The 27,575-nt window shown below is 43.3% G+C and overlaps 6 protein-coding genes, 1 long non-coding RNA gene and 1 other non-coding gene across 12 annotated transcripts in view; 6 read left to right on the top strand and 2 right to left on the bottom strand.

Annotated features, from left to right (window-relative positions):
- The window catches only part of ahrra (aryl-hydrocarbon receptor repressor a), a 52,635-nt gene extending 49,910 nt beyond the window's left edge, over positions 1–2,725 (bottom strand). Inside the window, exons 1-3 of one of the 2 annotated variants that reach the window (XM_052054731.1) lie at positions 2,153–2,725; positions 1,779–1,871; positions 211–392 (exon numbers count right to left, since the gene is read on the bottom strand). In XM_052054731.1, coding sequence (XP_051910691.1) covers positions 211–392; positions 1,779–1,840 — 244 coding nt within the window. In that variant the 5' untranslated portion in view covers positions 1,841–1,871; positions 2,153–2,725. Of the gene's footprint in view, positions 1–210; positions 708–1,778; positions 1,872–2,152 lie in introns of both variants that reach the window. The other variant, XM_052054732.1, reaches the window with a different exon arrangement.
- A 1,610-nt stretch (positions 2,726–4,335) lies between these two features.
- LOC127592788 (uncharacterized) lies at positions 4,336–8,979 on the top strand. 2 transcript variants are annotated; one of them, XR_007960221.1, is made up of 3 exons: positions 4,336–4,467; positions 8,266–8,426; positions 8,785–8,979. It is a non-coding gene; the product is annotated as an uncharacterized LOC127592788 (long non-coding RNA). The 2 variants fall into 2 exon arrangements; XR_007960222.1 differs by lacking the exon at positions 4,336–4,467 and adding an exon at positions 5,364–5,868.
- LOC127592785 (ankyrin repeat and SAM domain-containing protein 6-like) lies at positions 4,855–12,414 on the bottom strand. 2 transcript variants are annotated; one of them, XM_052053706.1, is made up of 18 exons: positions 11,645–12,414; positions 11,031–11,249; positions 10,582–10,780; positions 10,356–10,506; positions 9,611–9,655; positions 9,325–9,529; positions 9,081–9,187; positions 8,762–8,913; positions 8,240–8,477; positions 8,085–8,134; positions 7,659–7,853; positions 7,399–7,561; positions 6,940–7,154; positions 6,464–6,650; positions 6,323–6,390; positions 5,949–6,065; positions 5,690–5,786; positions 4,855–5,259 (listed from the first exon to the last, which is right to left on the bottom strand). In XM_052053706.1, exons 1-18 carry the CDS (start codon positions 11,974–11,976, stop codon positions 5,210–5,212), a joined length of 2,790 nt encoding a protein of 929 aa, XP_051909666.1. In that variant the 5' UTR covers positions 11,977–12,414; the 3' UTR covers positions 4,855–5,209. The 2 variants fall into 2 exon arrangements, with proteins under 2 accessions (XP_051909666.1, XP_051909665.1); XM_052053705.1 differs by having other exon boundaries at positions 6,464–6,653; positions 11,645–12,404.
- Positions 12,415–12,888: 474 nt separating this feature from the next.
- rps20 (ribosomal protein S20) lies at positions 12,889–14,371 on the top strand. The gene is made up of 4 exons (XM_052053707.1): positions 12,889–13,057; positions 13,586–13,685; positions 13,920–13,993; positions 14,141–14,371. Exons 1-4 carry the CDS (start codon positions 13,055–13,057, stop codon positions 14,321–14,323), a joined length of 360 nt encoding a protein of 119 aa, XP_051909667.1. The 5' UTR covers positions 12,889–13,054; the 3' UTR covers positions 14,324–14,371.
- LOC127593499 (small nucleolar RNA U54) lies at positions 13,788–13,852 on the top strand. Its single transcript, XR_007960430.1, has one exon. It is a non-coding gene; the product is annotated as a small nucleolar RNA U54 (small nucleolar RNA).
- Positions 14,372–15,056: 685 nt separating the features above from the next.
- zgc:56231 (uncharacterized protein LOC406257 homolog) lies at positions 15,057–19,543 on the top strand. The gene is made up of 18 exons (XM_052053747.1): positions 15,057–15,239; positions 15,356–15,448; positions 15,535–15,654; positions 16,025–16,163; positions 16,245–16,429; positions 16,521–16,608; positions 16,726–16,881; positions 16,963–17,074; positions 17,158–17,220; positions 17,348–17,494; positions 17,568–17,733; positions 17,828–18,004; positions 18,090–18,229; positions 18,308–18,473; positions 18,555–18,663; positions 18,765–18,835; positions 18,951–19,070; positions 19,162–19,543. The coding sequence occupies exons 1-18, from the start codon at positions 15,195–15,197 to the stop codon at positions 19,372–19,374; spliced, it is 2,310 nt and encodes a 769-aa protein (XP_051909707.1). The 5' UTR covers positions 15,057–15,194; the 3' UTR covers positions 19,375–19,543.
- Positions 19,544–19,698: 155 nt separating this feature from the next.
- On the top strand, positions 19,699–22,520 carry rgs9bp (regulator of G protein signaling 9 binding protein). Of its 2 annotated transcripts, none has more exons than XM_052053750.1 (3): positions 19,699–20,569; positions 21,463–21,766; positions 21,937–22,520. In XM_052053750.1, exons 1-3 carry the CDS (start codon positions 20,465–20,467, stop codon positions 22,311–22,313), a joined length of 786 nt encoding a protein of 261 aa, XP_051909710.1. In that variant the 5' UTR covers positions 19,699–20,464; the 3' UTR covers positions 22,314–22,520. The 2 variants fall into 2 exon arrangements, with proteins under 2 accessions (XP_051909710.1, XP_051909709.1); XM_052053749.1 differs by having other exon boundaries at positions 19,699–20,656.
- A 956-nt stretch (positions 22,521–23,476) lies between these two features.
- mcur1 (mitochondrial calcium uniporter regulator 1) lies at positions 23,477–26,223 on the top strand. Its single transcript, XM_052053748.1, has 9 exons — positions 23,477–23,786; positions 24,234–24,341; positions 24,417–24,520; positions 24,767–24,868; positions 25,000–25,041; positions 25,145–25,216; positions 25,298–25,351; positions 25,455–25,569; positions 25,821–26,223. The coding sequence occupies exons 1-9, from the start codon at positions 23,543–23,545 to the stop codon at positions 25,874–25,876; spliced, it is 897 nt and encodes a 298-aa protein (XP_051909708.1). The 5' UTR covers positions 23,477–23,542; the 3' UTR covers positions 25,877–26,223.
- The last annotated feature ends 1,352 nt before the right edge of the window (positions 26,224–27,575 follow it).

Here is a 27,575-nt window from a genome sequence, read left to right as displayed (position 1 = left end):
CTTAAAATGGAGTGTGCGCTCTTGATAGGTGCTCTCCTGATTGGTTGAGCAAAATCCTTCAGTTTACGGGGGACAGATTTTGCCCCCCAAAACGTCTTCAAAAACATACAGAATATTGTGCGTTCATTATGCTCCTCGCTGCGTGTCTAAAACCTGCAGAGTTCTTTTAGCCATACATGCACAAGTCCTTACAAATGTCATCCTCTTTACCTTGGAAGAAACTCTTGACGCGGAGGTAGGAAACTGCGAGGCGCAGCACAGACAGTTTGTCCAGTTTGGAGATGACATCCGGCGGGAACGGCAGCAGGCTGGCCAGCCGGTCCAGCTCGGCATTCAGCCTGTCCCGGTGCCGCTTGGACGGGTTCGTTTTCTCATTCGCAGACGACGGCTTCCTGGTGAGGTGAGCCGCACATGCACGGGGAGTCAGTCAAAGATTTGGAAATGAAGTCACGGCAAAAAATATTTTTGGAGCTTTTCACCCATTCCAATGTGTCACTCGTGTTGTGTGTGTGTGTGTGTTTTTTTTTCACAAACTTGCCTAGACCTGGAAACATGGTGACAAGTGGTCAGAAACAGTTTGTTCACCAACTGTTTTGGGCAAAGCTAGTTTCAAATCATACAATAACAACATGACATTTTGACCTTTTTTTTTCCCCCTTTTTCATAAAGCTCACACTTTTAGCTGGCCGGGCACTGATGATCTTGCTCTACAAGATAAAACGATCAATTATTAGAAGCACTGGCATGTTTTGAAAGAATGGCCATAAATTGATGGAACAAAAAAAACTTCTTTTTTTTAAAATATGAGTTGTTGTTTTTTGGCAGAGACACATGATCATCTCTGCAAATGCTCCTGCCTTCGAACTTTTCCGGCAGCTATTCTCAGTGCACCACACAAAACTGTTTTGTTCTTCCTCCAATAACAGCAAATGTCTTTACAGAAAAAAAATGATTTAAGAACAACAATATGGTTGTCCTGAATGGCATGAATTATATTTTTGTAACGACTGGGACTTTTTTTTTTCCTTAGTTAAACTCAACGACCCTACAGATAATTTTTTTTGGTGTTTTATTTTGTTAGGTTACTGGTGCATGCATTTTTTTTTCTCCATGGCATTTATGTCAACATGGAAGATAACTAAGTTACTGCTTAAATGTTTAATTAAATAATACTGAATTATGCCATTCAACTCAGAGTTGATACATACTTTTGATAAACGAAAGAAAAAATAATAGATGACATATCATACATCACTGGAGGATTATTAAAGCGCCTTTAAAATGTAGTGCGTGAAACTGTATCGTGTATTCCTTTTTTGTCACCTTTTGATGACAACTTCTGAAAATGTCATACTTTACAGATTTTATAGTTATGAAAGGAGCAGACATGGTTTGGGTGGTGGCTCGGGGGGGGGGGTCGTATGTTGTATATATTATAAAGTGTCAACACCACGATGCACACACAGAACCTCTTCAGCCTGCGGCTACAAAACAAGTATATTCAAAGACAAGAACATACAAATTATATGCAGGCGAAAAAAAGTCACGCGATCTGCAAACAGACAGGAAAGCTGAAGCGGGATTACCACATTTGCTTGCATCTTATATAGTCAAATTCATTCGTGCTGTTTGGCTGATATGGGTCGAAATGTCATCATAGCTGCAACGTATGTGTAAGACCACTGATGTGTCACTCAATCGCAAGTCTCCTAACCTAGCGTGCATCCACCAATGCGCGTGTTGTTTTTTTCCCAAAATTATAAAATATGATTCTTAACTGCTTTTGGACGGGCTTCCTCCGCTTCCTGCCCGCGTACATGCAGTCTCCAGGAGGGATCATGATCTTGCGCTCCGTGGAGATAACAGGTGCGCTGTGGAAGGAGACACATACATACAAAAACCCACGGGGGGGACTTTTCAACCTTCAATGTGGCTCCCAATTTGTTTTGAGACTCACAGCATGAGAGAAAAGTTGGGCTCAAACTCAAGTGGCTTATTTGGACACTATCTACAGTGAACTACAGAAGAACGGAGTTTAGGTAAATAACATACCAACTACTCATTAGTTCGAAATGGAAAGTAACAAGTCAGAAAAGCAAAATAACATATTAATAACCTCAATAAATCAGATTAGAAATAAAGTGCAACTCACCCAGACACGCTGTGGTTGTCAGTTAAGTCCAGTATAGTATTGCAGTGGAGTCACATTAAGCACAAAATAAGAGAGATGCGTCCCGGGGCCGGGGGGTGTACCCGCCCAAGAGTGGCAAGTGATAAATCCACGGGAAAATCAAATCAATCGAAAAGCTCCGAGCTGATGTTTTCGTCAGCTTTGTACTGCTTGCGGCAGATGTTGCCTGATGCTTTATACCCAATTGAGTCGCCTTCACTTCCTCGCCCTTCAGGTGGCGGATTCCTCTGAATGACATGTCGAGCTCTTCGCACGCAACTCCGCCTCACAAACAGAGCGCGCGCGCAAACACGCGTACGCACACACACAGACGCTCATAAGCATACTAGCTTCACGAGGTTTATGCTGCCTTCAGGTGATGTCCGCATATTGGAAAACATACTACTCGGTGCCGTGCTTGTTGATTTTGAGTCTAATTTGTAACACATTAACTTCAATACCTCAGTAAAACACAGAGTTTTTACGTTTAAAACACATTTAAGGAACATGTAGGGAACGTAACATAACAAGTCAAGTTTTATCTCAGCTTTTTCCATTGGACTTCAGCACTCCAAAAACAAAAACAGCAAGTAAAAATATATGATGTATTGTTAAGGACATCTTTGATGATAAATCACGCGTTTTAGCTTGAAATCCTAACCATCTAAAGATAGCTTGAATTTTAACTGGATTCACGTGAAGCGGTAATCAGCCCAAACCGACCCCAACACTGTATGCACGCGCATACGCAACCGGAGAGCAGCGTTAGGGGAGGGGTCACACGCTAGGGGCAGTCCAGCCGCTAATGTGCACATTCAAACTAGGGACTGTCTGTAGTCGGGAACACCAGTTACGAGAAGGAAGATTTTTCTCCTGCTGCGAAACTGGTTTTACGAGGAAATTCAGTATGCTCGAGCGCGATCCTTTGCCGAACTGGACTTATATTGTCGAATTAATTTGACGTGTCGGGGATTTTTAAACGTTGGCTGGCGACACTCGAAGTCAGGTTTTAGTAATCGCGTCAAATTCAATGAAGAGGGGAGCATGGGACGGAAGCTATGTTATTAGCCTTCAAAACAAGAGCATGATGGAGAAAATACACTGGATAGTTTTGTTTGTAGAGGAAACGTTCTCGCCACTGGCTATTACGGCCGATGTTGGCCATGATATTTGAATATTGATGATTCCAATAGAATATATTTGACCAATTTCATGTTCGTTCGATGATTTAGTTTTAGCGTGTTAACATTTACAGGAAATACAGTTTTCGCCCATCCCTTTTGCGCCTTGACCACAATTTGGCTTTTAATTTTTTTAACTGTTTTATATTTTGTGATTTAACTCTCAGGCCTTGTTCGATGTTACTTCCCTTTTAACTAACTCGTGAGCAAGTTTAAGATTTGTTGTTGATTTTTGCTTCTTTTGCTACTAGTGAATATTATAAAATATCTCAATTATTCAAACATTCATTCAACATAATTTTGCTTCATATTCCAGTTTGTTTGCACAACGTGCTGGGTATAAGGCAACCTGAATTTTTTTTTAATTCTAAGTACAGTGCCATTTTTTAAATTACTTTGCTAATACGACAGCCCTCACAGTCAGCAAATGAAGCTTCTATTTCTTAAATTAAAATGACATTTTTCTCCATGCGCAGCAGAGGGTATCTCCATTTTGTGTCATTCATTTGCTCCGTTGATGTGTTGTTGACGATCTGTTATAAAAATGGCCACGATACAGCGAAAACGATTGCTTGTCATTAACAGCACATTTTTGAGTTGGAAATTATGCAATCAGAGAAAAACATACACTTTGGAAGTTGCATTAAAATTACATGAACGGCTATTATTATCTTTAAAGCGTGCCACTGAAAATCTCCCTGTCCTTGATAATTCAGGGGGAAAACATAAATGGACAGTGTACTCCACTGCCCTCTTCTGTCCTGATGTGTATTCGACGACAACACATGCAAAGACAGATGTCAGTGATGACAGACAGATGTCGTTTGACTCTTGGCATCCACGTTTCATCAGTTGAATGCATCGATAGAATGAGCAACTATATCAGGACATGACGGGCCAGGTGTAAATATACTTTATATACTAATTACCCTTAAATGTACTTCCTTCTCTCTGAAATTAAGACACAGAAATTAAAAGATCTCAAAACGTAGTTCTTTTGTGCAGGTGCTACAACGTTTCAACATGAGTGGAAACAGAAACAGCAAAAGATGCCTTGAGCAATTCCCGGCGGCAACTTGACTCTGTTATAAGGAGGGATGTTGACAGTGATATGAGGTGAGGTCAAATGAGCCAGCAACTGTTTATGCTAACAATATGCTGGCCTGAGACAAATGTGTTCGGTGGGTGTTAGACGCAGCTGCTAATAACCAACTTTCATGGATGCGTTCAAGTGTTGACAGCGTGGCGAGAAACGAGTCAGAGGTCTTCTGGGGTACTCACACACACAATGCAGGAAAGCCACTGCCCAAGATCATGATCACGTGACACCAAAAATGTTGTGAGTGTTGCATAGCCAGGGGCAAAATACATTTCAAAATATAGTTTTTTTAAATATATTCCAAGTACATTCAGTTTCGGAGAAAGTTTGAATGCGAGGCCCCCTGGAAAATGTTATTTATATTTCGACTCCTAGATCTAAAATACGAAGAAAAACTACCAATATGAATGCACATTCATGTTTATTTAATTCACAACTGAACTCTGTTACCACTCCATCATGACAGAAAATACTCATACAAGCACCCCAGTCCTGTATATCTCCTATTCTTCTCCTCCCTTTATTTTCCTCACAATTGCACGTTTTTTTTTTGGTCACAGTTTTGCCATTGAAAACCTCCTGACAAACTTACAACCTGCTGTGTCTATCACATTTTCTCAGTCAGTATATTTGTACCGGGACTTTTTTTTTTTACATTCTGTAGTAACTGTGCCACACCTTCCCCGCTTGAGTGTCCGTAGAAGTAGGGCTCAACGGGATTTGAGGATTAATTTCAGTGGTTGACAGTCCATTTCAGAGTTACCTCTTACTGGAGGAAGGAACCTGGTGCCTCATCCAGTTAGCTGGAGCTGAAGTGGAAAAATGTGGGTTAAAACAGTCATTACAAGGTCATCGCTGATTCATTTCCTTGTTCCTACTATCATGTAAATTCATTCATTGCTCGAACGGGGGGAATGCGAATAGGTGAGTTTCTCTGTTATCAAGGATATGTTAAAAAAAAAAAAAAACATAACTCTGGTGATGCCAATTCTACTGCAATTCGGCAAGATTCGCTGTAGTAAAGTCATAATGATAGTAAATATTTGGATTTGGAAACCACTTCTCGGCCAAAAATATACAATATAAAAATTAAAAACGACATGGTGGTCGTGGCTCAAAGGCTTCTTCACGAGGTCTGAATCCCCGCAATCCACGTGTCAATTCATCACTGTTTAGCAAGACAAGAAAGATGAACATTCCCTCAAATGACGAAATCTTTCAGTGAGGAAACAAACTCACAGCGCGGCTCTCCAGGTGGTCTCGGGTTACTGGCACTGCTGCCAAAGGATGACTGGAAGTTGTGAATGGTTTCTTGCAGGATTTGCCTTTCTCGGCCCTGAACGAGGCACACAAGTTTGATTTACGCACTCTCAGGAAAGGATGATGACATCTTTTGTCCAACTCCAATGATCCATCACGTATGAAAACATTTTTCTTATAATCTGGTGTGAGAGGAAATTGAATGGCAAACGATTTTCCGTCAAACTCATTTGTGTACCTTCCCAGCGTTGAGCTCTGATATGGCCGCCAAGATCTGTTGTCTAGGTCCATCCGTTTTGATGCCAAGTTCTCTCAGGTCTCCATCAGTTAGTGTCAAAAAAGCTTCCATATCCACCTAATGAATGACAAAGAAAAACGGAAAAATTCCCGGCTGGTCGGATCAGCGTATCTGCAACTACGGCCTTTTTACGCACAGCAATTTAACGTCGCCGAGCATGTTTTTGTCATTACAACTTAACCCTTACGTACTGCTTTGGCTAAAATAACCAAAACGATCGTTTGCGTGGTAATTGAACAGTATGCAAGGGTTAAATCAAAAATCTTTGCATTGGGCAAACATTTTAAGGAAGCGTAGAAGAAAGGAATTAGTACCTCCTGTTCCTCAAAAATGGGCTGATATTTTTCCAAGGACAGTTTCTTTAAGATACTCGAAAGCTCATCTGAAAAATCCAAACGGTAACAAAGTAGACGTTTATTTCATGCTTTCACGTCATGTCGCCGGCGTTTCATTACCATCATCCGTAATGGTTCCGCTACTGGAGCCGCCGCTGCTCTTCGAGCGAGGATGGGAAGAAGCCGAGGACAAGGAGTCTTGCCCACCAGGAGGCTTAGGGGTGGGCGAAGGAGACGGGGTCAGAGTGGGCGATGTGCTCTTCGAGGTGGATGAATTCCCAGATTGAGGCCTCCTCTTCAAATCCATCTTCTGAAAGGAATGAAGAATGTTTTGTTAGTCATAACGGGTGCATCTTCATCGAATCAGAAAACAAAAGGCAGGGTATGACTGAGAGGCAAAACGTGAGTGACTACCACTGACCCGAACTAAAATAATGGCAATGTTGCATTTGGGGTCTCCTATTTCACAAATCTATACGACTGATCAGTCCTCATGTCGGTCTGATATACTAACTCGTTCTGTCTGGGTCCAATGTTATAGTAGACTTTGTTTACACTTTAACAAACTCGCTACACAAATAAAACAGGATTCTGACCCTTCTTGAGGAGATGTCAGAGGTCAGCAGATTGGGGTGTGAGGAGGTGTCAGGGATGCTGGGATCAGGTGCTGGCATGCCGGCGGTGGCGGAAGGAGGTGGACTTAGAGTTTGACTGTGCCGTTTCTCAGGAGGTTGCGTCTTCACGTCAATCAAGCCGGCAGCCTTCTTCCGCTGGGCCGCTATCTGGGCGAGAACACCGTCTGCACTGCCCCCTAGTGGGAAAAAATGTGAACAATCCATTGTGAAAGACACAAAATATGAGATGCGTGGATTTATATCGATATCCTTAATTTCCAGCTTAATGTGTATAAGTATGACGTTTATCCTCACGAGTAAGACAATTCAGCAAAGTAGATGCAGATAATTTAATGCTCCGTCGAACGTAATTTGGATATCAAGGATGTCCAATACACAAAACAGCTTTCCGTAGCGATGCGTTTCTGTGACCATGTGAACCTGAGCGGTTGTGGGTGTCCCGATTGAGCCCTGCCACGCCATTGGAACCGCCAGAGGAGTGAGGCGAGTGGTAGTGGCCGGAATTGGAAGGAGATGAGGATGAGGGCCCCTTGGGAATGCCGGGAAACTTCATGGACCTGCTCACCACTCGACTGATTGATGTCTAGATCAATAGAGAGGGGGGGGGGGGGGGGGGGGAACAAACATGAAAGGTTTGAGCAGATAAAAACTCCTTATCTTTCTCGCACACAAACACTCACAATATCAGAGTTGCCGCTGCTGTTCAACTTTCTCTGTGGAGGCATAGGAAGCCGGGATGCTTCGCTTTTTCCCTCCCTGAGCAGGTGCGAGCGGTCCGAGTTCCATGATTCGAAGTTGGATGGGGGCAGGAAGGGAGGGATCACTGCTTTCAGCTTGTCATTAGGTAGGCGGGCCAGGGGAGCGCCACTCCGAAGCTGAATGCGAAAAGCACATCAGGAACACTGAAAAAGTGCAGACCTCTACCAAGGCTTCAACACTTTGTGGGCGCAACAAATTATGCCAAATATGATATTATTAATGCGCTCACTGCAACCAAATTTAATTCAGCACATTCTTCTTATTCTTGTGCCATTTTTCATATCGAGCACCTTCATGTACTGTACTATAAACCCTCAGTATGATTTCCTGAAAGTAAATATTCCTACCATTGTGGTAATTAGCATGTCCTCCTTTTCTGACGACGCCCTGCAGAGACCTGAGGACGAAAGCGACACCATATTTAAATTAGAATAAACATTTTACGGATGCTTTTAGTTGACTCTGACCTCTCGATTCTCACTCCTACAATTCTGTGTCTTACCTGTGTCTTTGCTTTTGACTGCCCAGACGGCGCCGCTGTCACTTCCTCCCTGGGCACCAGTGGGGGCCACAACAGCGTTGACGGAACCAGCAGGTTTTGCATCAGCTTTCATCGTGGCGTCCAAGGACGTCTCCGCGTCGTCAGGGAATGGAGCCAGTCGATTGGACAAAAGGCCGTGCCTCAGGGTGTGAGTCAGCTTCAGCCGCCGGAACCGATTTGACATCCTATTCCACCACGACTGGAAATGGCGTTGCAGCCCAGCATGTCCATTTGTGGGGTGTATTCATTATTTAACTCATTCATCTTTGCAGTTTAGCAATTGCAAATTCAAAGATCTTTTTTATTACAAATGCCATTAATCTCTCCCCCACCCTCAAAAAAAAAAAAAAAAAAAGACCACAAAATGTTTTTGATGGCAAGTCAAGGCACCACTGTACTGCCATCATAGGGAGTATTTATAATTGATTTAACAGCATATGAGAGCAACGAAATGGCAATGACCAAAAAAAAAAAAAAACTCACCTTGAGGCCTCCTTTGTCATCAGGAGGCACAGGAGCATTGTTGAGGGCAAGCCTGCCTTTGGAATGACCGACAGAATTCCTGCCACGGTGTTTGGACCTCTCCTTATCCACTTGCATACACACTGATGCTAACAGACGCACCAGCTCGGTGTCTGACAAAACAAACCCAAGATAAAAGCAATGAAGGGTAATCTGTAATTCAAGCGCGAAGTCAAAAGTGGGCGGGGAAAAAACAGTAATTTCAACAATAAAATCATGTCAAAAAAATAATAATTAAATCAATGTTATATTGCATTACTTAATCCATAGCCGTGGATACCTGGATCATTCAGCAGCATGACCAAATCAAAAGCTGTGTATCCATTCTTTGCTCGAAGGTTGACATCAGCCCCTTGACTCAAAAGGTATTTGACAACATCTTTATTTCTGGATGTGGAATGTGGGGGGGGAACCATGATCCCACATCATCAAAAAATAAAAGTTTTCCATCGTGATTTTATAATTAACCATAGATAGACATCACCCTCACTCATATTGTGAAATTTGGAGCGGCTCCTGCTCACCCGTGATACGTGGCCTGCATCAAGGCCGTCCACCCGTGGACTCCATCTTGTTTGTTGACGTCGGCCTTCTTGTCCACCATTAGGTGCACAACTTCTAACTGGCCGCTCACTGCCGCCATCATCAGTGGTGACGCTCCCTCCTGATTGGAGGAATTCACCTGAGTGGGATCTTCTTCCAAAATTTCTTTGACTAGCTGGGAATTTCCTGAGCATAGACACGGGGGGGGAGGAACAACTTCGAAAAATCCATAAACGTATATTTAGAAAGGTAATCACTTCAACATACCCAGTTTGAGGGCGCTGAACACGTCTGGCCTTCGTCTTTCATCATCTGGGAAGAAACAATCAAGACTGAGAAGAGATGCCTTGTAGGTGCACGTGTGCATGTGTGCCTGCGTGTTAGTTAAAGAAACATAAAACACGTTTGAACATGTAAACACTTAAAAAAAAATGCTCTCCAAAACTTGGGTATTTTGAAACCATGAAAACAAACTTTATCAAGACTTTCCATTTCCCTTCCAAACCTCGGGTGTTATGAATCACCAACGGCATACATTCCCCTGGTGAAATACAAAACTACTGATGCAGAGAAGCATCAAAGCGGTCGAACGTACTGGGGAAGCGTTTCCCACCTTTGCTTTCGCTTTCACGTAAGCGTTAACTGCCGTAAAGGCTGATCTCGGCAACAAAGAGCTCCTGCAGTACAATGCTTTGTGTTTATGTGACGTATGTCGTTCGATGCACAACTCTCTTCCCCTAAACCGTCATGGGGGCTATAAAGAGACCATGTGAAAAAAAAGTGTATATATATATATATTTTTTTTTTAAATATAATGTACTGTTTTTTTTAAACATGACAACCCCACTCTATAAAATGTGGTTAATGGAAATTAATGGTGCAAATTTTGAGTAACTGCAAAAGATAGAACAGTATGATATTGAAAAACAAAAAAGATGTTTTGAAGCTAACTTGAAACTACCAGCACGGCATAATGCTTGGAAAAAGAAAGGTCCAGAAAAAGAAGTCATACCAGTCTGTGGTCGTACAGTAGTGATGGAATCCAGGTAAGCCTTGATCTCTCTCTGTTTTAGCTGCATGGCGAGTTCAAATGCCGTCTTTGTCAACACATTAACGTGGTCCGGATCAGCGCCGCGCTCCACCAGCTGTTGGGCCACAGACACCTTGCGGAGAGCACAACTCGATTTGTCATTGTTTCTTAAAAGTCGAGCGCACTAAGAGTGCACGAAAGGCCCGACCTTCCCACTCAGCACAGCCACCATCAGGGGACCCCAGCCGGTGGTCTTCTGTGCAAAACTGACATCTGCGCCCCACTCCAGCAGCAGACGCACCGTGGCTTCGTGGCCGTGCTGAGACGCCACCATCAGCGCTGTAACATCCATGAAATCGCGCACGCCGCCTCCTGCGCAGCCTTCGCTGGCTCCGAAACCGACCGCGCTGCGCAGGGAATGCACACGCAACATGAAACGTTCCACGACATATTTCTGCACATTTTGCGCAAATTACTGTTAGCTACAAGGTTTCTACAAATAACTCAATTAATCGCCGATTAATCGCGCTTTATATGCCCGTCCGAAATGTACAGTAAAATATTTGTTTTTCATACGCTTGTTAATCAACATGAAAGTGAAAGAAATATTAATAATAATTTTGTGACTAGTGCACATCCATTTGACCGTGGCCAAACCTGCAGCTGTTGTTGTTGTTTCCATTGGAGACTGCCTCTGCAGCCGCTGCCAGATGATCAAAGTCGTCGACGAAGGCATCGCTCTCCAGGAGAAGCTTCACGACATGCGTGTGTCCCCCACGCGCGGCCATGGTCAGGACACTTGCACCTAGCCTGTTCCGTCCATTCATGTCTGCCCCATTCTCCAGTAGGATATGGGCGACGGTCAGGTGACCAAATCTAAGCATGCAAAGAGACACAAAGGAAAGATTACTGTTATAGTGTAAAACAATTGTCGATCTAAACCTTGCCTGTGCAAATGATAGGTTACTATTTATTGGGGGATGTTAGATGATTTTTTTTTCAAAGTGATACCAGTATGAGTGTTAACTCATTGATTACTCATTGATACTGAGTACTAAAACATTTATTACTTTTGATGAAAATTTCATTCCAGATTTTTTTCCCTTATGTATCAGTGGCTGGTATCGGAAGTCCCCAGGAGTACCCGATACCTTAAAATAAGGTTAGAATAGGCTTGATACCGAAACCTATGTGTTTGTAGTCGCCCATCCCTAGTGTATACGAATCATTTTGCAGTAACTGGAAATCAGATGTTGGATGTGTCAGCCCACCTGGCAGCCTGCATGAGGGGCGTCCAACCATAATTATTACGGCTGTCCACGGAGGCTCCCTTTCGAAGCAAAAAACGGACCAAGTTTTCATGACCGCTGGCCGAGGCAAACTGCAGGCCGGTGTTTCCCTCCTCGTCCGTGCAGTCCACCGGTACAAGAGACAACAACAAGTCTGCCGTGTTGCACTCCGAGCCCACGTCCGAGCGCAGTCTGCTCTGTCTCCCAGAGTCTTTCGAGGCTCCGGGCTCCAGGATTCCCCGAGCCGTTTCGTAGTCCCCCTCATCGCAGGCACGTAGAAGAAGCAGCGAGTTAGCGGGGACGCCGAAGTTCATGTCCGCCTTCGGTATTGTTATTCCGCCCTCATTCAACTTTTAGATTATCAGCAAGAAGAGTTTCAAAATTTTCCTCTCTCACTCGGCCTGCGTTTGGACCGCATGATGCGCTGCCTTGTGTCGAAGCGGGACAGCAACACACTTTAGAAATTTCTTTTCGTATTATTCGGTTATAAAAATACCCACAAGCTCTCGTTTTTTTGTTTTTTAGAAAACTGGTGACTTTGGTTTACCACCGGTTAACACTGCCCTGTTGCCCGTTACTTGGTCAAGAATTGTCTGACTCGCATCATTTACTCGAAGATTATTTCCGGTTTCTTTTCAAAACAAAACAGTCCTTTGAAACTTGCAATTGATCTTTTTGTTGCTGTTTTATCATCCACCCATCCATTTTCTGATGTGCTTATCCTCACAAGGGTCGCGGGACGTGCTGCAGCCTATATCAGTTGTCTTCGAGGCATTAGCGGGGTACACCCTGAACTAGTTGCCAGACAATCGCAGGTCACACATTGGCGAAGAACCATCCGCGCTCACACTCACACCTAGGGACAATTTAGAATATTTCATTAACGCGCCGCATGACACCCCCCCCCCCGACCCCACCCTACCCTGCTTGCGTGGGTTTTCTCTGAGTGCGCCGCTTTCCTCATAAATTCCAAAAAAACATGCATGTATGGATTATATTTCGAACATTGTTTTATTTTCAGCATTGTATGTAAAACCGTTGTGAGCGTTACTTCATCCATGCATTCAATATTCTTGACATCCAGATCAAGGTCGAACTAGTTGGTGGAAAAACATCACTAGTGCTGAGAACAAAGAGCCAGCTAAGAAAATAATGTTTATTCAAAAATAACATTTAACATACACCTCCGTGCTCTGCCACTTGGTGTCGGTATCACGATTTTTAAATCCACAAAGAAGAAGTGAGAAGAACCCGGATGAACGGTACATATTGAGGAAACTGTCATCAGCGAGCCCTCTTTCTCGAAAAGCTAACCACGTTGTGGGAACTTTTCCTGGCTCACCGCTGTTCGCTTGATTTTTCTTCCGAATAAGTCGGTCAGGAATAATCACAATGGTATGTTTACCGCTTGGAAATTGTGGTACTGCGTTCATGAAGTTCGCGTGAAGATCTGATCGTGATTCTAAGGCATTCTTTATTTTTCTTTATATGAACATTAGCATACCACGGCTAACCCTCGTCGCTTCTGCACCCGCCACACGCAGTCTATTCACAAAACGGCAGTAAACATATTTGGCCTTACGATTACAAATGAGCAACCTGAATTCAATACATTCAAAGTCTCACCCAACACCTTTTTCTTGTGTCGATTCAGCAGTAATAACAGGGAAGCGTATGGATTTGTAGTTGGCAAATTAGATCAGCGTCCAATCGTAATTTGCTGAATAGGTCCGTTTTTAAGATGGTAGTGGCGGCGAGGATTCTACAAATAGAACTATGTGGGGCTTCACTGAATTGAGTTCAGACAGGCCACACTGTAATTACCTGATACATTTGTGAACTCAAATAATCATGATTTAGAATTTCAGATGGAATTGCACGAGGTGTATGAAGTTATGCAACTTCTTGTCTACTTGCATGCAGGCTTTCAAGGACTCTGGGAAGGCAGCCGTTGAGACGGAGGTGGCTATTCACCGCATCCGCATCACCCTCACCAGCCGCAATGTCAAGTCTCTGGAAAAGGGTAATCAAACAAGCCTGAATAAGCATTCTCTGTCATTATACAATGCACAACAACATTTGTATGCCATTGTATAATGCCAGAGATTGATATTGTGTTGCTCATTTGCTATGAGGATACTAATTTTTCTGATACCCCTGATGTCTGAAATACGCTATTCTGAGCTATTAAACCTATAAATATCATGTCTAAAAGCTGTTGAAAAAGTGATTGTGACAGTTGTTTTGTCCTCTTCAGTCTGTGCTGACTTGATCCGTGGTGCAAAGGAGAAGAACCTGAAGGTGAAGGGACCAGTCCGCATGCCAACCAAGGTACCACCCTGTTGCAATTTTCATGCAGAATATGTACTTCATGTCACATCTGACTGTACAATTACTGGCCATGACCTCGGGGACACCTGAAAAGCCGTTTCCTTTTGATAGTGCTGGTTTTGACATTTCTCATCTTGTCCTCGCCAGACCCTGCGTATCACCACCAGGAAGACCCCCTGTGGCGAAGGCTCCAAAACTTGGGATCGCTTCCAGATGCGGATCCACAAACGTCTGATTGATCTGCACAGCCCATCTGAAATTGTCAAGCAGATCACCTCCATCAGCATCGAGCCTGGTGTTGAGGTTGAAGTTACCATTGCTGATGCATAAATTTGCACTGATGCAATAAAGAAAAGAGGGAAACTGCTCTGCCTTTTATTTTTTGTCCGTTTGTGTGTCGGGGTGGGGGTGGGTGTAATATTTTTAATGAATGACAAATGGGTTTCAGTTTCATGAGAATGTTAAAGGGGAAAAAACATGAATCACACTATGGTATCCAACTTGTGTGCACAATAATCTTCACTCCTCCTCCATCCTATCCTGGGTTTCATTCCAGGCCAGTATTGAAGTAGTGTGAAATCTGATAAAGAACGGCCTTATTTACACCCATAGGCGTGTTTATATGACAAGTATTTACACATTTACAGTCTTTTTAAATAACACATTCTGAGTGTAAGAACAGTGGCTGTTTATATTGTCCAAACAGTATTTTTAAAAATGGAGTACACATGTTTTTTTAATCCGGTTGACATTTCACAATAAACCTAAAAAGCACTAGAGCCTTTTCAATGAACCAAAACTTTCAACACTTGTCTAAATGTTAAGAAATTGAACCATTATGTAACTTTTTTTTTAACTATAGCACTGTTTGTGATGGAGTGGCTGAACCCTGTCTTTGAACAGGTTTTATTGCATTATTTTTTTTAATGGTGATGCCTGATTTAAAAAGTTGGGGGGAACTACTGATAAATATCATATCAGATTCCACCCAGAAAAGGACCACATCATCTTTTATGCATCTCTACGCTGACCCGCGACGTCATCAAAGCGCAACGCTCCAAACTAATTGGCTGTTCTTTCACTTCGCACCAGCTCTGAGTTAATCCTAATTGCCTGGCAAGCTACCATAGAAGCTCTGTTGATCGCGCTTTGCTCGTATCTACAATTTTAGGGAAGGATTTCGTGCGCCTTTTCAGCAACCATGCAGTCTGGTGACATGGATTTGGCTTTTATTTCGCCCCCACAGGTTCAACATACAATTCCTTGCGATTTTTGTCGTCAAACTGCGTCCTATATGTCTTTCTCACACCAGACTTGTCAATCCCATTTCTGCTACGAATTGCATTCTTTCTTTTTTTGCAGGAGGAGACGGCAAGAGGGGATCAGCAGACTATGAAAGTCTACCTTCGAGTAAGACCTTTCTCAAAAGAGGAGATCTCTGACAATGAGGATCAGGTGCTGTATACTTGCATTCGCCTGACCATTCATTAATCCCTGTTCATTTTGATTTTGATGACTGATTTATTTATTATTTGAATTAGGATTGTATAGTAATCGAAAACGACCAGATGGTGACGCTGCAGGCTCCAAAAGGTTCTGCCAACCTGAAGTGCAGCGAGAAGGGGATCGCCACGTCTGTACACAAATTCTCATTTTCAAGGGTCAGCAACTTTTAATTTTTTTCTTCTCCCCCTCCCCCCAACCTGCTCTAACTGCTGTGACCCTAACAATTCCTTAACTCTCACTTTGCAAGCTTGCAAATGCCTGTACCAGTGGAGCTGTTCAAATATGTGCAGCTCAAATCAATGAAAATATAGTTGAAAAGTAAAATTGGAGGAACCATTTTCGTTAACGAAATAAAAGCAAAACGAACACGCTTTAAAAAAAACAAACAAACGGCATTTCTCGTAAAAAAAACTAACTATAATAGGGAACATGTACATGAAAATATGTTATTTGTACTCTTTGATTTGTTCAATGGGGGCAGCTCTTGTTTTATTACTCCAGACTTGCATTTTTTTTTTTTTTTAGATTTTCGGACCAGAGACAACTCAAGCTGAGCTTTATGACCACACCGTCCAAAGCCAAATGTCTGATTTCTTGGATGGGGAGAATTTGCTGATCTTCAGTTATGGTGTCACCAATGCTGGGAAAACCTTTACAATCCAAGGTCAAAATGCAAATTGTCGAGGACTTTAATGAGGCCATTAGTTTGTTCACGAGTGCCATTAAAATTGTCAAATTCAATCAGGCACTTCAAAAGAACCAGGAATATTGCCTCGAGTATTGGATGCCACCTTTGAGTACATCACAGGGCGGCAGTATGAAGGCATGGACGTGAAGCCCTACCTCAGGAATGATACACGATATTTGGATGCTGAGCAAGTCAAACAGGAGAAAAGTGCTAAAGATGCCATTTTTGCATCATTCGGAGAGGTGAGATGATTGCCATGCAGTTAAGCTAGTTTGACAGAATGGCTACATATTGGGAGAGTGTTTTTTTTTTTTTTTCCGTGTCTGCCTGAAGGAATGTGAGCCCTTGAGACCCAGCAGCGGATCAGATCCCTTGCCCTGTTCTATTGCTTCCACTTCGCAGTCATCTGACTGTCAATCAGGTAACCATCAGGAATATAATAGGCTATATCTAATGTTCCAATCCATGAGATCCAATAGATTTAAAAAGACGGACCTCAATTGCCATTTTTTTGACCTTCAATTTGATCCTCTGACAGGAGGAGGGAGCAGTCAATTTGCTTTATGGGTGGCATTCTTTGAAATCTACAACGAGTACGTCTACGATCTCATTCAACCGTCTTTTTGCTCCAAGTCCAAGAAACGCGCCGCCCTTCGTGTTTGTGATGACGGCGCTGGCAACGCTTATGTTAAAGGTGCGAGGATGACCTCCAACCTCAGCACGCCCAAAGAAGCGGTCTTTGTTTTTGTTGTTTCCTAATCATTTTCATGTTCAGATCTTCGATGGATCAACATCCAGAGTTTGTCCGAGGCCAGCAAACTGTTGCAATTTGGCAAGAAAAACCGAAGTGCTGTAGCCACCACGATGAACCAGTCCTCCAGCAGAAGGTAAACATCCACTCTTCCGATCACTCCTTCACATTTTTAATCATTTCACGTTCTTTAAAAAAAGCGACTAACTTTCCCCACAGCCACAGCATATTTACCATGAAACTGCTGAAGATGGATGGAAACAAAGCTCAAAGGATGTCAGAGTAAGTTTCAATGAATTGTACTACTAGCCCCCCCCCCCAAAAAAAATACTTGATTGATCTTAAATGAAAATATCATCACAGCCAGTAGCAGCGATCGCCCTACCAAAACAAAATTTGCAATCCTCAGGTTTTCTCTGTGCGACTTGGCTGGCTCCGAAAGATGCAACAAAACCAAAACCTTTGGCGAGAGGCTAAAAGAAGCGGGAAACATTAACAACTCGCTCCTCATCCTGGGGAAGTGCATCAACGCCCTGCGCAACAATCAGACCGAAAGGTACAATCCGTTGTCGTCTTTGCAGCCCGCGGGGGGCTCCTCGTGCAGCTCAACCGCTCTTTCGTCCAATCAGAATGAAGAACGCTTGCATCCCTTTTCGAGAGAGCAAGCTGACCAAGCTCTTCCAGGCCGTTTTCTGCGGCAAAGGACGAGCTTCAATGATCGTCAACGTCAGTCAGTGTGCTTCGACGTATGATGAGACGCTCCACGTCATGAAGTTCTCCGCTGTCGCCAAACGGGTAAGTCTGGAAATGGCCGCCGCAGGCGCAAGTGCCCTCGGCCACTTTTATCACATGAATACAAATCGAGGGGGTTATCGTATGACATCTTCAGGTGCAGGTGATCCCGGATAAGTCCCTGGAATCTCTGTCCCAGTGTCTGGTGGGTCCCAATGGCAACTCTCTGGTGAGGAATGGGGTGATTGACAGGCAGGCCCTGGAAAGTTTTCTGTCCGAAGATGAGCTGCTATATGAGGAAGAAGACGCAGACATGTCCTTACTGACGCAGAACGTAACTCAATTTTTTTTTGTAGTATCGATTTGTTCTTCTCTGTCAGCATGACAATTCAGAACTTGACCAAAAAACTTTGCCCCAGGAGCTATTGGACACGATCGATAACCTCCGAACAAAACTGCTGGCCGAGCGAAGACGAAACCTGGAGCAGGAGATGGAGATCCGCAAGGAAATGGGCGACGCCATGTTACAGCAGATCATGGAGAGCGAGGAACTGCGCAGGTTTCGAAGCGTTGCCGGGGGGGGGCGGCGGGATCATTTCGCAAAGGCGGCGGTGCGAGCGCGTCTTTGAACGTTTAGCCAACAGATTGAAGAGCTGAAGGAGAGCTACCAAGAAAAGATGGAGAACACTTTTGAGATGTATAAGGACGCTATCAAGGAGCACGCTTACAAGAGTGCCATGAGCAACCTCGAAGATGACTTTGTGCCTCTTGACGAGTTCACGGCCGAGCAGGAGAAAGTTGAGGTCGCGAGACGCAGTCAATTGACGGCCGTGTATATTGCGGATGAAGTGAATCGATCAAATCGGATTCAAACTTGTCTGCAGGCCCTGGAGCGACAGCTTTCGCAGTTTGCATCCCAGAACAGAGCGTGTACGGTTGCGACTGCGGACGCCTCGTGTCAGTGTCAACCATTGACGGATTTCGAAGCTGCGGGTTTGTGTCCTATTTTTGCAGGCCTTGCATGTATTTAATGAAGACGTGAACAAAGACGCTTCAATCTCCTCAAAATAACTTTTTTTGTTTCGCCGCCACAGGGGAGGAATGTTTAAAACGCCTCTACAAGGAGAAAAGTGCCATAGAACAGATGTGTGAGGATAAGCAACAGGTACTCTAAACGTCAGTGTTTGGAGATTTACAGCATTTGCCTTTTTTTTTTTTGTCATCCGCGAACCAAAAAAAGCTTTGGTTCAGTCCTTTGCGTCATACGTTTCACCCTTTAGTTGATCTTGTCCTTGGAGAAACGACTGATGGAGCTTAGCAAAACCCTTCAGACGGTTCGAGACGGCTTCCTGGAGAAATCGATTGAGCTCGAGGACCTCCAGGTGAAGACCCAAGAACAGGTAAGCTTGAAGAGGCGCCGAACTTGGAGCGCATTTGTCACAATGATAAAGAGAACAAAATGCTCAGACGATGGCTTTTATGTCTCTTAAGATGAAATCAATGCAGGGAATTGTATCTCAGTCCTTGGAAAAGGACAAGGAAATTGCCTCCTTAAAGGCAGAGCTCGCCATGCTCACTCCAAAGTCACCCGTGCCGGCCAAAACCAAGAAAGGCTTTCTCGCCAACATCAAGGAAGCGGTAAAGTCCCCTCATAAGACCAGAAGCCGGACCCTCAGGAAAACTGCTGAAACTCCACGCCGCTGATCAGCACGTCCTCTTACTAAGTAGGATGGATTTTAGTGGAATTTTAAAATTCAGCAAAATGAAGAAAAAACATTTCAACTTCAGGTATTGGATTTGGTGCCGGTCATTGTTTTTGTATTGATCTCTTTTATAGCCTTTATGTAATAAAATGATTGCTATTTTATCACAACACGGAGATTCTTGCTCGAGGTGTAAAAATCACAGTTCACCTCTTTGTTGCAGTTGTTCAATGCTGTTTAGAGGTTTCAGTCTTTTTGTGTCCCCCCCCCCCCCCCCTCCATTTGATCATTCACGGAAGCTTATTAGACACGCATTCATAGACTGTAATAGCAACATCACGCCAGGGTACTTTATGCTTGGTGCTCCTTCCTTTAAACCAAGATGGTCAAACGAGGGCGTCCATTATGCGCCGCCCGAGGGGGAAGTAAGCCACGAAAGAAAGGAACTGCGTAAAACTTTCAGGTTTCCCAAGTGTAACCATATTATCCATAATTGCAACAAAGGCAGATGCTGTGCAAAAAAAATCTTGTTAAAAATCTTAATTGAACAGAATTATGCATTTAATGCAGTAATGTTTGACAAGGCTTTTAAACAACTTTTTTCCCTATCAAAATGAGGCCGATTTGAGCCGAATGGTGATGAGGCAGAAAGTGTCTTCCAAATCAAATTTTTGTTTGTCTCCCTGGATACTGATAGGTTAGGTGTAAAATTTAGTTTGTGTTAAACGTTGAAGCATATTGCCTTGGAGCTGAGCGTCAGAGCTGCAGTCAGTTGAGGCAAGAGCAAAGCCTCCCCCTTAGTGAAAGGACAGTTGTGGTGGGGACGGGCAGCTGCTCTTGTCTTCGCTCTCAGTGACAGTTAATGAGATTACTGCTGTTGGCTTTATCCTGCGTCGGGGCAAAGGGGTCAATCACGGGATTAGCAACTTGCTGAAGTTAGCCTCTTTCTTGGTTCATCACTTTCTAATATTTTGTCAGTCTCCAAAGCGTACTTGCAGGTTGACGGATGACATGAGTATGGAGTATTGAGCTGGAATATGGTAATGCGTGGTGATGCATCGCTGAAGCCTGACTGGACTCTAAACCTGTGAATGACACGACTTGTGAGGGGAAACGGAGCATCTTGCGCAGTGAAAGGCGGCCAGCCAGGACAGAATTTTGTGCGCTGTTCTTGGCAAGTGATCCTCATGCCACTTGTAAGTAACAAAGTTGGAGATGATTGCACACTTGGCACAAATACGGCTTCGGTTGATGGCAAAGCTATGGTGGATACTTTAAATAAGGTAAGCTTAATTCTCCTAGTGAGATTTTATTCACTTATTTGTATTTTTTTAACTTTTGGATCACTTAGTAGGTGGACCAAACACATATATTTATGCAAAATCTAGTAAAACCACCAACTAAGAAATGTGGTTTTCAAAAGTTGTGGAACATTTCCTCCGATTCCCGTCTAAGCGGCAAATATAAGAACAACACAAGCGAGTTCATCCCTGTGGCTAAAACGGCACTCTCAATGAATAGGAGTTCTTGCTTCGCTGCATCTTTGTGCTCATTCAAATATGTAGGTTGCAATGCATTTGGGCCTCAGTTGCGTGTTAATGCGTTCGCCTACACTCGCCTTTTGACCAGTGACATTTTTGCACTATGGATATTGGAATACTTTAAGGTCATTATGGGTTTTTTTTAGGATTTAAAGTATAGCATCACAAATGTGTTTTAACAAACCAATAAAATGGTTAAACATTCATACATGAAGGAAAAAGTCCAGCTTGTCACTTTGCATTGGTACACTGAGAAGCTATAGAGAGGCATGTCATATATTAATTTTTAATATTTGTTTCGTCCTTTACCGCATTCCACTTTTGAACAAAATTGAGGTCAATATTGTGGGAATCGCTCTTCTTCAATGAGTTTTAAATTTAATACATCTTAGAGTAAAAACTGTATATAAATACGCAGGATTTTTCACATAACATCTCATTAGAGCCAATGAGTGTGAGCACTTTTTAGCCATCTGCATTTGTGTTGGGTTGGAATTGTTTACCTACTGAATGTAACCATTTCTTTATCATTGATTGACTTGGTACAGGTGGTGGCATGCTATCGACATCTAGCTTCATTTGTCGGCGGCTGCACTGATGGCTTAAAGCTGCGAGATGAGTTGAGGCAAACCAGAGAGAGGGCCCGCGAGTTGGCCACGACCATCTGTCAACATCTCACTTTGCATCTTCGTGACAAGAGCCTCCCTGTGGAGCAGCGCAAAGAGATGGAGCTCCTTTGGGTGGCCTTATCGTCCAGCCTGGAGCTCCTCCACGTTGACATGTGCAAAGTTTACAACATGGGAGCAGTTTTCACTCTTGAGTCTCCTCGTTTAGTGCAAACTGGCATGCAAGGTAAAAAAAATCAACAACTTTTAACTGTGTATATTTTAGGTTAATTTGGGTAACGGTAAACTCGTCTGCCTCACAGCGAGATGTTAGAATCTTGATGCAGGCCTAAAGAGAGCCTTTATTTAAGTCGAGTTTAAGGTCCGTGTACTATTTCGCTTTTTGTCCTCACGCAGGAGGGAGCAGTGAAATAGCTGCTCGAGCCCTCAGTCTCCCAGATTTGAACCGGGCTGTGAACTCCAATCTCATCGATGGCTTTGAGAGCCAAGAGCACAAGACCATGGAGCAGGAGATCAACCAAATTGATCACATGATTGAGGACATGGAAACAAAGGTGAACGTGTTGCGCTGGATGGTGGAGCCCAATGGGCCGCTGAATGCCGAACCGCTCGGCAGCGCTGACAGCGCCTCCCTGGCCCTGCTCTCTGTGGATGACGAGCAGCTTGCCGGACGCCAACCTGCAGGCCGGCGCGTTCTCATTGTGGCACTCTTATTGTTGTGTGTTGTCATTTCGGTGGCAACCACTTTATCCATCTGTATTTTCTTCTTCTAATGAGTAAAAATTACATACACAGTTGACATTTTTTTGGGTCAAGGCCTGTGAACCTCAATAACAAAGGTGGATAGTGTAGCCAAAATTTCTACATATATATATTACTACCTACCTCTGACCATGCACTGTAAATGGAACTTTAGAGTATCAGCCCAATAAGAAATAATGGATTTTTTTTGTATAGGTATATCCACTGAATGAATACGGCATCAGGGCGGCCTGGTAGTCCAGTGGTTAGCACGTCGGCTTCACAGTGCAGAGGTACCGGGTTCGATTCCAGCTCCGGCCTCCCTGTGTGGAGTTTGCATGTTCTCCCCGGGCCTGCGTGGGTTTTCTCCGGGTGCTCCGGTTTCCTCCCACATTCCAAAAACATGCGTGGCAGGCTGATTGAACACTCTAAATTGTCCCTAGGTGTGAGTGCGAATGGTTGTTTATTTCTGTGTGCCCTGCGATTGGCTGGCAACCGATTCAGGGTGTCCCCCGCCTACTGCCCGGAGACGGCTGGGATAGGCTCCAGCACCCCCCGCGACCCTAGTGAGGATCAAGCGGTACGGAAGATGAATGAATGAATACGGCATCAGTGTAAAGCACATTGTGGATTCAACATGCCAGAGGATGTGCATACCGGTAGTCGCATTATTCACCTTTCTCACCAGTCCGTTTTTAGAAATGGGTAAAATCTCGGTTGTGTTACTCCACGTACAGCAATTTGCTTAAAATATGTGATTTACTGCACCATTCTAAAACTGGAAAATGATCTACCTCCCCATCCTACCGCTGGCTACTTAGAGCTGCATATGCATCAAGTACCTGTTTGGCAAACTGATAGGCAGAAAATTGTGTTAGACAAATAAAGGAAATTAAACATCTTTATGGGGAACCTGTGGTGTGTATTTTCTCATGACATAAGACATTAACTGGCCAACGCTGAGATACTGGATTAAATGCATGTCTGAAAATACAAGAAACGGGATTGACTTCAGTCACACATTCCATTACAGCGAGAGACATTGGGGAAAAAATAGGTAAATAGGTGATTTACACAATTTTTGTCGTATTTTATTCAAACTAAAAGGCTAAGGAATGAAATTTAAAAGGCAAAAAGCTGTCGTGTTGAGATGGTGGAATTTATTCTGAAAGGCACACCCGGATATACATAAGTGTTAAAGTTTGAAAGTCGGAAGTAGTTTCGTTCTGTCGTGGTAGAGTTTCAATTTTACGCTTCCACAATGGTACTCAAACAATGTCACACGCGACTCAACGTTTTTACTCTTAGCCACAGTGGAAAGCGCTTCAACCAAGCCACAAATGCAGATAGAGCGCGCTTTTGCAGGAGTCTACCCTGGAAAATGTCATCTACCGAACCTAGTTGGCTACATTTCAAGTCCTCGGCAAGTTTCGTGAGTTCTTCATCTGACACTAACCGGGCGAGGCGGCAAGCTGGGCTCAGACTCGTGCACCTGTCAGGAAAAGGTGACGTGTATTTACTTAGTTATCCATTGTTTCGAATAATTGTAAAATGTGACCAAATATTTTACTGCGGAAGAATGACGTAACTGTAACTGTTGATTCAGTTTTTTTTTCTTTTTAACTTTATTAGTACATTCCACTGACTGTCCTTTACAGAATGTCCTGTTCGACAGGGGCGTTCATTCAGATTAAGGGGTGGTGCTACATAGTGTGGGACATAATTGCAGTGTTTACCCCATGCTTAATCTTTAAAATTGTACAGTTACAAAGCGACACATGCTTATTTTTTCCCACCTACTGTACATCTGAAGCAGCATTTACATAATACATCATTAAATCTTAAAACTGGTGCACCTCACATCGCCTGAGAGCACCAAAAATATCATTCCAATCAAAGAGTCTTGTCAAGTCAGCAAAGGTTGAACCATAACTTGCCAACATTGATTTTAGACAAGAGTTCTGACCGCTCCATTCAGTATGATGTGCAGCCTGATTTCCCGAAAGTCCGGAAGCTGTTCTTTGACACTCATGCGGTGGTTCACCTCCTTGAAGAGAACGGTGGGAGCCGTCACCACGGTTGTTTCACGATATTACTCTGCTTTGTGAACTGACGCTGTAGGTTTCTTTGAACAGCCTTCACTCCTCAGCAAGCTGAAGCACTAGTTAAGGCGTTCTTGAAGATGACAAACTCTACCATGGACATCATTTATAGTGACATGGTAACCAAAGTACAGCAGGTAAGTGTCTCATTTGTTTGTATAAAAAATGCCGTAAGCCTCTTAAATTTGATGAATGTGACTGACAGTTTTCCAACCTTGGTGCGCCCTGTGCAATATTGTAATGCCTCTCAAAAAATAAAATAAAATGCACGAGAAAAATCCTTGGAACAGCAAAGCCGTGAAAGATGAACCGTGTTATTGCGAGGCGAATACTGTATACAGTATCTGCACCTTAATTCCTTATGGATCGTGTCCCTTCTTCAGGAAATTATGATGCAACGTGTGATGTCTCAAATAGCGTCTTTAAAGAAGGACATGGTTATTCTGGAGAAAAGCGAGTTCTCCACATTATTGGAAGAGAGTGAGGTAAGCACGTTGAATCCTGAGAATTTAATATTCTGATTATGTAATATACAATCGCTACACCAGAGAGGCAAAAAAAACTGCAAACAAATCATATGACTGATGAAAGATTTGACAGCAGAATCACATTTCAGAAATTGAAGATCCAGCTCGGGCAACTGAAGGAGCAACTAGCTGTAAGTCAGAAAATGTTGCAATGATTTAGTCAAATTTTGATTCCAATATAAATATATAATTGATATTTTGCATTCACTGTATCTCTTGCTTGCTGCCTTTTAGGACGTCATGAATAAAGTACGCTCAGAGACATTTCTGGACATGAATTTAGAAAAGAGCCGCATGAAAGAACTGGTAATCCCACCAATCTTGATCAATTTTGCTGAAAACGGAAGTTACTTAAAAGACATCATCCTCCTCATTTTTTTCCCCCAGAAAGCAGGCCATGAGAGGAAGCTTCTAGAAACACGGACAGAAATTTTGGAAATGGTTTGTGCCTATAACAGCGTCATATTTGTCACTACAAAGTCATCTTCCTTCCACCTTCCTATGATTGGGACCCAGTATTTTTCTTTTTGTTTTGTTTCCTCAGACTGCCGAGCAAGATCGTCATCTTACTAAGACCAACATGAAAATCGACACTGAAGTGGCGGGTTTGAAAACCATGTTAGAGTCGCATAAATTGGACACTATAAAATACCTTGCAGGTAGAACATGGCATTCAGCATATTGACAAATAAATCCTTTTCACATTATTAGGCTATTAAATATCTCATTGCAATCTCCGAGGTACAGTTCCACGGTTAAAGTCACAAAACACATGATTTAATTTCATACTTGATGAGTGGACAGACACTCGAGAGTCGACATTGGAAGTTGACTGCATATACATCCTGTTTAAAGAGTACCTGTACTTATTTCTGGAATAAATTCAGACTTTTTTCCCTCCCTCCTCTAGGTTCAGTGTTCACTTGTCTCACCGTGGTCCTAGGTTTCTATCGTATCTGGATGTAAGGAGCACTCTCAGGGAGTGATGTACTGTAACTCCTCTATATTCATATTCGGCTCATTCAGACAAAATCTCTGTGATCTCTGACCATATTCTGGTGGACTCTCAAGTCGAGCACAATACAAGGATGCAGCAGATGTCTTCCAGGAATGTGTACCAGCATGACAACCCAGTCAAGAAATGGCCGAAGGCTGTTCTATGGAGTGGGAAAAATAAACTTTTGTATGAAATATGACTTGTGTATTTGTGGTGGTTGAGCTACACTTCAACTTGATTGAATGTTGACAAATGTGTCTTGTTTCAACTGTCACGTGTGTTGTGAAACGAATAAAATGAATTGTTGATGTCTCAAGCAGTTTTATTTGAATGACACTGTGTCCTCTGTTTACAATGTCATTTTGTTTGTATGAATGCAACATAAAGTGATTTTTTTTAAATTGTGGTACATTTTCAAAACTGCTCAGTCAAAAATAACCCTATTTGGCTTCTTGTGTCCTAAAAAAGGGCTTATTTTCTGTAAAACAACCCAGAAAGTTGGGGCAACCTGACTCAAGTAGTAGGACGCTTCCATTTTTTTGGGAGGGTGGGGGGGACTCAGCAGTTTTAAAAGTGTCCTATGTCTCAATGCGTTGCAGTTTCTCGCTAAAAAACGTGCAGGAAATATATGGCACACGAAACTCATTCATAAATCAGGGTACCAAACAAATGCAGCATCTCGGGTCAAATTTCGGTTTAGCCTCGACAATTCAAGCCCCCATAACTGTCAGTCATTTGCAAGTTCAACAACTGCATTCCTGGGCTTTTGGGCCCGTCTGACGTCAAATAGGCCAATTAAGAACGCCGTGTGTTTGGGGGCCGGGAAAGGTGGTTGATGGCGTTTAAAGCACCTGCTGCGGACAGAATGTTCGAGACTCCTTGACAGAAGTTTCGGGACGCCTTGACGGCAGGTTTGGGACGCCACGCATCATCTCGTTGTTGGATTTTATAAATTGAACAAATCTCTTTGGAACACGATTGGAAATGCAAAGCTTGCCGCTGTCCCACGGATTGAGGTAGGAAATGCGTCGCGGTTGCCGGCGTTCCATGGCCATCGAAATATGTGTGCACACGAGGGGTGGGAAGTGTTATCAATGCAATTTGCATTTGTGCAAACTTGGTTCGGGTCGTTCGACCTGTCGGTTACAAAATCTTAAAAGTACAAAACTTGGGTTCATATGATGGAGGGGTCAATGTGGACTCCTTGTCAAATGCGAGTGTTCTGGCTATCAACGCTGTGGCCGGTGACGCCGACATGCAAATGAGGGGTAAAAAAAAATCTGCTTTGGCATTCGCTGATGCACAAAATGGCAGAAAAGCACAACTATCGGTTTCGGGAAAACGATACAAGGTTTCTTGCAAGGTGGTAAGATTACAGAGAAAAAGGTTTCTTGCAAGGTGGTAATATTACAGAGCTTTAAAAATCTCTCTCTGGGTTCATTGAAATGTGTGGTGAAAAAGGTTGCACGCAATACTTTTCAAAGGATTTATGACCTGACGTGGACTGTGACAAGAAAAAGGTGGACACAATTTATTGGAAAAAAAACCTGGGTGTCAAAGGAAAATACTGATGGTGATTGGGAAAAAGGTGTCTGGTATTGCGAATCACGGTGGTATTCGTCACAATGACATACACACACACACACACAATCAAAGGTGGGGGACAAT

Source organism: Hippocampus zosterae, chromosome 20 (genome assembly GCF_025434085.1).
Source record: "Hippocampus zosterae strain Florida chromosome 20, ASM2543408v3, whole genome shotgun sequence".
In the NCBI taxonomy this organism is placed as follows: Eukaryota; Metazoa; Chordata; class Actinopteri; order Syngnathiformes; family Syngnathidae; genus Hippocampus; species Hippocampus zosterae.
The sequence above is the reverse complement of the archived record's forward strand: the minus strand, read 5'-3'. Positions and strand labels throughout refer to the sequence as shown.